Source organism: Rosa chinensis, chromosome 5 (assembly GCF_002994745.2).
Source record: "Rosa chinensis cultivar Old Blush chromosome 5, RchiOBHm-V2, whole genome shotgun sequence".
NCBI lineage: Eukaryota > Viridiplantae > Streptophyta > Magnoliopsida > Rosales > Rosaceae > Rosa > Rosa chinensis.
Genome location: NC_037092.1, coordinates 14,512,866 through 14,522,161, shown reverse-complemented (window position 1 = coordinate 14,522,161; position 9,296 = coordinate 14,512,866). Strand labels below are relative to the sequence as shown.

Here is a 9,296-nt window from a genome sequence, read left to right as displayed (position 1 = left end):
CTATTGCCTCCCAATAGACATATATTGCCCCCCCCCAATAGACGTCTATTTGGGCAATCAAATTGTAAGTTTACTAAAAACTTTAGAATGATTTCATGTAGTAGAGGAGAGGCAATACATTTATTTATCATAAAATAAAAGCTTACAAAATAAGAAAATATCAATAAAATAATAACTTGTGGATCCTTGATGGTTAAGGTGAGATGCTTCTGAAATGGTAAAGCTTTTAAAACCAAATCCGGCAGTAGTTGGCTTTACCGCAGCTCAAAGAAACGACGTCGCACAGAGGCATGGACTCCTCGTCCTCCATTTCTATTAAACCACCACTAAAACCAGATCTCAGTCTTACAGTCTCTCTGATCATTCTTCTTCTCACTCACTCCAAAATGGCGAATCGACTCGTTCTCGTGTTCACACTCGGCCCTTTGCTCCTCCTCTCCTCCCGCCCAGCTCTCTACAAGGACGTCACCGTCGACGACAACGAGGATCTCAGCTTCCTTGAAGAGCCGACCGAGCAGGGCCACGACACGACGCCTCACTATCCAGATCCAGACAAATTCGACGGCGAGACCTACAACGACTTCTCCGATTCCGATACAGGCGATCATGAGGCGTACAAGGAGCCGGAGGTCGACGAGAAGGGCGTCGTAGTTTTGAAGGGGCCGTACTTCAGCGAGACGATAAGGAATAACAGCCGGAGAGAGAGAGAGAGAGAGAGAGAGAGAGAGAGAGAGAGAGAGAGAGAGAGAGAGAGAGAGAGAGAGAGAGAGAGAGAGAGAGAGAGAGAGAGAGAGAGAGAGCAGTGGCATGTGTAATTTTAAGTTAAGGGCAAAACTGTAATTTTACTTCAAACAGGGTAAGCGGGAATAAAAATTTGTTGCTGGGGTAAGTGAGATTATTTTGGCCAAATTTGGTGTTTTGGGTCAAGAACCCTTTAATGATTTCAAAGAGGGAATTTTCGTTTAATTGACAAAAAAAGATAGGACCTTTTGATTTTTTATTAATAGAATGGAGGTTTTTGCGGTTGGACGAAACTTATTTTTTAAAACAGTGTACGAAGTAGTGGTGTTCACCTAGTCAATAACTGAGTATCAAAATTATGCTCAATCATTATTGGATGTAAATTTAACGATAAAAAATAAAACAACTCAACTTAAAAAATAATTATTTTCACTGTTATATCTACATTTAAGAATGATTGAGCATAATTTTTTTTGTCAAACTAAGTGAACATTGTTGGGGCGTGTTTGTTATGAGGGATTGGACGGGACTGGGTACCATAACACGAGGTAGCCCATGTTTGGCAACAACTGGGACTCATACTCTGCAATCTCCAAAACACAGCCTACATCGTTTAGGAGAGCGACCCCAAAACTCATGGGATTGTGGAAGCTGGTGTTGTAGACACTGAAATCCATTATGTTGGATCTGCTCTTCGCCTCAACCTCATCATTCTCTCTCTCTCTCTCTCTCTCTCTCTCTCTCATGCCATTCTTTTGCTCCAGCCTCCTTCAACAGCTCTTCTTTGGGTTCAATTTCATGTTCTCTCTCTTTGCACTTATTCTTTTTCACTCTCCCCTTCAACCCTCTACCTTCTTCTTTCTCTATATCTTGTATTATAGATGATTTGTTTAGGGGTTGTAGTTATTTTAAGGATTTGATGTCTAGGTAGCATGATCTGTTGAGAATTTTGATCAATTTGGTGTCTGGATAGCTTGACTTGGTAAGATTTGTGATCAATTTCACGTTTGTGCTATTCTGTTCTTCTAGTTTTTTTTTTTTTTCTTTCTAGGTTTAAGGACTGGTTTTTGTTTAAGGTTGAGATTTGTCTATGTTTTTTGCATAGTTCCTCAAGGCTTGATTAATCATTAAATGAGTTGGTTCTCCTCTATTAGTTTTCCAACTCCACCAATTAAGGCTTATTATGGTGTTCTTCTTTCTTCTTTGGTTGTTCTTTCTTATTATCAGTTGGAGCACTAAACATGGGTCAGGACTAGGGCTGCCACTTGGTTTGGTAATTACCAAACCGACCGAATACCAACCGATGTTTTAGGTTTGGTAAACTGACTTTTTGGTAATCGAGACCGATAAAACCGAAATCAAAAATTACCGAAAATGTTGGTTTGGTTTTAGTAAATACTGAATCTACCAATTATCTAAATATTAGATTTATATACTACAGTTTTCAATACACATACATGTATATTAAGAAATAAACATAAAAACTTTTATAATAATATGAACATTACTACATATACTACATTAATAGTACATGTATTTTAAGTAACCTAGTCAAAGATGGTTAAATAATCTAGTTTTATTGAAAATTGCTAAAACTTGATGTCATATATACAAAAGAAAGCTATAATTAGTAGATGAATACAAAGTTTATCACTATAAAATTTAAAAACATAGTTTTGTTCATTCTAATTTATATTATAAAGAATTAGTTGTTCTAAAGTTGGTAATACCGAAAACCGAAATACCGAATTTGGTAGATATAATTAAAAACCGAAAATTTTGGTTAATAATTGGTAACTCAGTTTTAAAACCGAAAGCTTTGGTTTTGAAGTTGGTAATACCTATAACCAATTCGAACTGACCTAGTGACAGCCCTAATCAGGACTGTTACAAAAATAAGCTAGGTTATAAGAGCCGGGGATTGTTATAAAAATTAAGGTGAAGGGTATAGAAAAGTTGGGATTGCCAATAGTGGTTTATGTGATCTCACAATAAAAGCGTAGCACTAGATTTACTTCACTCAAGTTCAATTATTTATTTCATTAGGTATGACTGGTTGGTATATGACCAGTTGCAATGGGTGAATTTTTTAATTACTAAGAAGAGGTGGAGTTAGTAGCAACACATCAGGAAAATAACATGACCTAAACCATCCAAGATTATAATTTCTAGTTGAGAATTTTATTATTTATTGAAAACATTTTTCAATTTTTTTTTTTTAAGATAAGAACATAAAGACATTTCATATTATTTTGCACTGAAGGTTGATTTCACAAACAATCTCTTCTCGTTGTTTTCAAAATAAATCCCTCAAAAACAGGGGACTGTTGTGAGATACCACCATATAAGGGCAATGAAGGGTGTTATGCTGTTATGCATCATACTTTAATTGAAGGATTATCAGCGCATGCTAGTGAGGCCCTTGCTGTTTTGTTTGGTTTAAGATTTTGTTTGGGAAAGAACTTGGCTGACCAGCCCTGGTCAGGAGGGGCTGACCACAGCCACTAAAAATCTGACAACTGTCTTCTTTTTTTTTTTTTTTTTTTTTTTTTTCTCCTTCTTCAGTTCTTCCTCTTCCTCTTGTTCTTCTTCCTCTTCCTCTTCCTCACTGTCCTTCGAAAACCCACTAACAACCGAAGGTGGCGCCACGGTGCTCACCGCCACGGTGACAGTCGTAACCACCGCCTCCGACGCGGTGGTCGTAGCCTCTCATTCCTCCTCGGTCACCGACCGAGACGAAGCCGGCACAAAAGGGTCCCAGAAATCCCACGTGGACGACGACGGCGGCATGGCGGTGGAGGTCCACGTGGTCTCGGAGCTTGGGCTCCGCGGAGGAGGCGGAGGCGGTTGAAGCGGAGTCTGTGGGGTTTGAGGTGGCGGCTGCGAGTGGTGGGTGTGGTTGTTGAGGTGGTGGGACTGGTGTTGGGTTGGGTGGGTGGGGTGGTGCTGGTGGTTTAGGGAAGAGGAAGCGGAAGAAGAACAAGAGGAAGAGGAAGAGGAAGAAGAACAAGAGGAAGAGGAAGAACTGAAGAAGGAGAACCGAAAGGGAAGGGGCAAAAAAAAAAAAAAAAAAAAAAAAGAAGACAGCTGTCAGATTTTTAGTGGCTGTGGTCAGCCCCTCCTGACCAGGGCTGGTCAGCCAAGTTCCTTCCTTTTGTTTGATGGAAGGTTTTTCGAAAGTTGAAGTTGAATCAGATGCAATGTTGTTAATGCTATTGATTGCAATGAAAGAGATCTAAGTATGGAAGGTATTGTTTTTTGATTAAGTGAAAAACCACAAATTGCTCTTTGAAGTAGTTAAATGGAAGCAGATACCAAGATGTAATAACATGGCAGCTGATTCCCTTACTAAGAAGGCATCACACAGTGAAGAAATTTGGTTTTGGAAATAAGTAGGGCCTCCTTGGCTTAATGATGCAGCACTAGATGACTTGTTTAGTTGATATTAGGGGCGTGGCACTCTTTTTTACTTGCCTAGATTAGGCAGAGTTTTTAATGAGACTATTTTAGCCCTTGAATCCATTGTCCACAAGTTATTAATAAAATTTAATTTTTGATAAAAAAAATTAATAAATCCCTCAAAAGAAGGAAGAATAATACTTTCTATGCATTGTTATATAGGGTTGTCAATAGGTCTGTCGGGTTAGGTTCGTGTCGGATCAAAGTATTTGTCGTGTCATAAGAGACAAACTCAAATCCAACCCATTTAATAATCGTGTTGAAAATTTAAACCCAAACTATTTATTAAACGGGTTACCCGTTTCCAACCCGCTTAACCCATTTAATAAATAGGTCATGTCATGTTGATAAATAACATGTGACCCAAATTGATTAAATTCACTAAAAAAATCCACAAGACGAAGAATATAAATAATTATATATAATTCATAAATAATTAAATCAAATAATAATGAAGTAAAATATTTAAAATTGCCCAATTGTAGGATCAGGTTATATGGGTTCATGACTTCGTGTTGATAGGTAGACTCGCGGCCATGCCCATTTATTAAATGGGTCAGGGTCATGGCGGGTTGACCTGCCGCTGACCCTCTTTCTAATCGTGCGGGTTCAACCTGCTTTATTTCGTGCGGGTTTCGAGTCGTGTTATCAGGTCATGTCGGAATTGACAGCCCTAATCGTTAACGTGTATATGGCCATCCTCTCATATAACATCATATGTTCAATTTATAAAAAATAGGAAAATAAACAAACAATTTGAACATACAAATCTGGTACTTTGAAGATAGAAATTTTGAATCCAAAATTTTTATTGACATGTGTTTTATTTGAATAAGAGATGATATCAAGTACACTAAATAATTATTAGGTCCGCAAATGAAACAGAGCATAAAATGATAAAACTATCATAAGTAGTCGCACATTTTTTATATTATAAAAGAGGCGGGATATAGATCATTATTTGTATTCCTGCAAATCTGGTAATACACAAATATATCACAACTAGCCATTGTAGATCTTGATTTTTTTTTTTTTAAGAAATTGCCAAATTATTTCTACACTACTTGACGCTTTCACTCAATGACTAGTGAAAAAAAAAAATTACTATCTTAGCAATCTCACTCGATGGGAATGAAATCCCAACAGCATATAAAACCCTCGCATATATTGCATTGCATAACTGAAGTAATTAGATTTATGATTTAGTATTGCACCTTAGTTATGCAATGCTAACCTCATCTCATTCCCTAAAAGTTAGATCATTAGCTTACCTGTGTAATCCCAAAATGTGGTGTCCTATAATCATCATATATATTTACGGCCAGAAAGGCAACCATTGTTATTATATAAATCTTTGTGGTAGATTTTTGGATCCTATAAAACCCTCACACACTCACACACAAACAGTAAACATATAATCATAGTTGCTTAATGTCCAAGCCAAGTTTGTCTTCCACCAGATAATGGAGTGCGGCCGGGAGGCCAATTCTTCTATTATACGCACACCGTACCGGCCACAACTCGAAAGATGAAGCACCCCACTAACTTATATGATCAAGTCAATCGGTTTATCTGATACGTATAATATTTCAAATCTAGCAGCAGCTAGGTGATAAGAGAGTCTATAATGTCATGAATGTCACTAAGATAAGTTGTTCATCCTAGGTTTAATCATTTACATATGGTGTCTACTCAAACTCAAGTGATTGAGATTTAAAATGTACCTCTAAAGCAAAGTGCATGATTGTATTTTTTGTTTTGTTTTTTGTTGATAAGAAAGTGCATGATTGGTATTTCTAATGTTTTGTTAAGTAATAGAAGCAGTAAATAAGTAAGATGGTGAGCCACACGATTACTAAATAAGACATCTCGCAAATCTATTTAAGAGAGTCAAATTTCAACAATTATTGGAAGAAATTGATAAGCATTTGGTTGCAAGTGATAACCGGCTAGCATTCCATTTTATTTGCTTGATAAAATTTATAAAATCTTGTTCTGATTAATAAGAAAAGAGAAAAAAAAAAAATATCTTGGTAAGATTCCTGTCTTGATTTTTGGCCATCCAAATAATATCCATGTGACTCTTCAGCAGTTCAACTCACACAAGGTGCATGGTCACTGTCACTTTTGGTGTTCAAACTTCAAAGAGATCAGTCAATTCTCATTTTCTGATCAGTCAATGTCAGATGGTCCAAATATCTGTGAACAAGGCAATAATTGACCAAACCCAAACCAGGGCTAAGCTACTCGGCAAAGGAGGAGAGAAAGGGGTGGTTGTAAAACTGTAGGGTTTCCTCTCTACTATATAGTTCAGGATAGTGAGCTTTTCAGAAACACTGGAAAACCCTGCTAGCATTACTCGTTCTTTCTGTCCTCCTCCAGATCACTAGGATATTCAGAACCACGGATGGAGAACACATCCACTTTGGTGGAACACATGCATTCCGTTGAAAGCTCACAAAAGAGGTGGATGCTCTATTTCAAGTTCTTTGGTTCTTAGGCTTGCATTATTGTGCGAGAAATGCTCGCAACTTTATCCACCAACTTTCCCCTGTAATCTTTTTTAAAAGTGCTCAAATTGATAAGTAAATTTTATGACCCGTACTTTTTTTTTTTTCATTAAATTGTCGTTTAGAGATCATCTATCAACTATATTGGAGGTTGTTTGGTCAATCAATTGTATCAAATAAATGAGCAATTCAACAAAAAGTGAACTTGTTACGATACCAGTGTTTTGTTTGATATAATTCAATGACCAAATGACTTCGGTTGATTTTTGCTGAGATCATCTCTAAATGATATAATATAGAGAATGAACGGTTCGGGCCACAAATTTAGTTATGATTTGAGCTAAATTTTGGAGAAAGTTAGAGGGGAAAGTTGGTGGAAAAAGTTGCGAGCAATCCTCATTATTGTATAAACGCATGAGAATAATAAGATACATACATGTTTAGAGATAGGGCGAAAATTATGTATTATGCGGAGTTGAGCATTAATCATCATAAAATCTATAAACTTCATCCACTCTTCACATTGAAATTTTCAACGCTGTCAAGTTCGATTAGTTGGCATGCATGGTTTTCTTATTTTCTTTAATTTCTCTTTTAAAATTTGGTGATTAGATTGAAGTTGACAGTAACTCAGTAAGCTAGTGTGACACTATCTGTTAGTATATCACAGCTGATTCATCAGCACCAACTTAGGTATCCTATTAACCTGTCTACAATTAGTACTATGTGGGGATCAAATAGATATTTTTAATTTGCATATTTCAATGGATTACAAAAAACCATTCTTTTCTTCCTAAATGGCCACTCTCTCCATTTAAATACAGACAGGGCGTACTCTTGTATCACTTCTATTCTCTTGGAAGTCTTGATTAATTTCTACTTTTCAGTTTTATCTCTAATTTAAACTTTTAATCAGGGTTTAATTAATCAGCAAATAATTTAAAGGTGTTTTCAACATTTTGCAGATCATATATCAATTCTGTGAAGAAAACACCTACTTCATCAACATCAAAAGGGTCATCAGCTTGTGCCTCAAGGGTTGCTTCCTTGTTGCTTGTTCTGTTCAGGGCAATGCAGTACTTAATCCAACCCATTATGAGACTTCTTCATCCAATCACCCATGCTTTCTCCAAAAGCCGATCATCAGCTGATGAGCTCATGATCATGCAAATTGAAGAATACCATGGCATGAGCACTCATAATAAAGTGTTCGAAGCTTCAGAGCTTTACTTGCACAACAAGATGAGCCCTTCCACTAGACTCCTCAAAATTGTACAAACTCAGAAAGAGACTAAGTTTGCCATCCATTTCTCAAACAACCAAGAGTTTGAAGACATTTATGAAGGAGTCCAGCTGAAATGGAAATACAATTCCATATCCAAGAAGTCCAAATATTATCCTAGCAAAGCAGGGAAAAAGCAGCAATTCTTTGAGCTCAGATTTGATGTCAAACACAAGGAAAAGGTCATGGATGCTTACTTGCCTTATGTTGTAGAGACATTCAAGGCTATGAAAGATGCAGGAAAGATTGTCAAGCTGCATACACTTGTAAGGTCAGAGGATTACAAAGTAAGATGGAGTGCAATCAATCTCGAACACCCTGCAACATTCGAGACCATAGCCATGGATTCTGAGCAGAAGAGATCGGTTTTGGAGGATTTGGACAGGTTTGTTAAGAGGAAAGAGTTCTATCAAAGAGTAGGAAGGGCTTGGAAAAGGGGTTATCTACTTTATGGTCCTCCAGGGACTGGTAAATCATCCCTTATAGGTGCTATTGCTAATTATCTGAAGTTTGATATTTATGACTTGCAACTCACGCATTTGATGTCGGATATGGAATTAAGAAGAGTGTTGCTGGCAACAACAAATAAATCCATACTTGTGATTGAGGATATAGATTGTAGTCAATTGAAGCTGCAAGATAGAAAGAACAGCAATAAGAAAAATGACTCAGAAAGCAATCAGGTTATCGATCATTCTTCTCCAATATTAAAAAGTGTGCACATAATTTCTCAAGTCATTTGGAATTTGAGGTAATAACATGGCTAGTTTTTAAGCTTGTTTCGATGTATTAAGCTGTTAACTTCATTCTTTTTTCTTGCCTGCAGCTTTCGCTATTGGGACGACTACTGAACTTCACAGATGGCCTGTGGTATAGTTGTGGAGAAGAGAGAATCATTATATTCACTACCAGTCACAAGAGCAAACTAGACCCTGCATTGCTGCGTTCAGGACGAATGGACATGCACGTCCACATGTCGTATTGCTCATATGAGGGCTTCAAAACATTGGCCTCAAATTACCTAGGGATCAAGGAACACCAACCTTTGTTTGATGAGATTGAAAGCCTACTGCAGAAGACAGAGGTTTCTCCTGCACAAGTGACCGAGGAGCTGATGAAGAGTGAGATTGCTGATGTTGCACTCCAAGCTTTGATCACAGGGATAAAGGAAATGAATAAAAGGGAGGAAGATGAAAAAAAGGCCAAAGATGAAGAGAGAGTTAAGAACGATAAAGAGAAGGTTGATCATAAACAGTTGACATATTTTATTTGATAAGAGATGAACAACCGCACATAGCAGGGGA

General features: G+C 37.3%; 1 protein-coding gene across 1 annotated transcript; it reads left to right on the top strand.

The window, feature by feature from the left end:
• Positions 1-386: 386 nt before the first annotated feature.
• On the top strand, positions 387-9,265 carry LOC112203223 (AAA-ATPase At3g50940). Its single transcript, XM_040505736.1, has 3 exons — positions 387-664; positions 7,676-8,708; positions 8,819-9,265. The coding sequence occupies exons 1-3, from the start codon at positions 387-389 to the stop codon at positions 9,263-9,265; spliced, it is 1,758 nt and encodes a 585-aa protein (XP_040361670.1).
• The last annotated feature ends 31 nt before the right edge of the window (positions 9,266-9,296 follow it).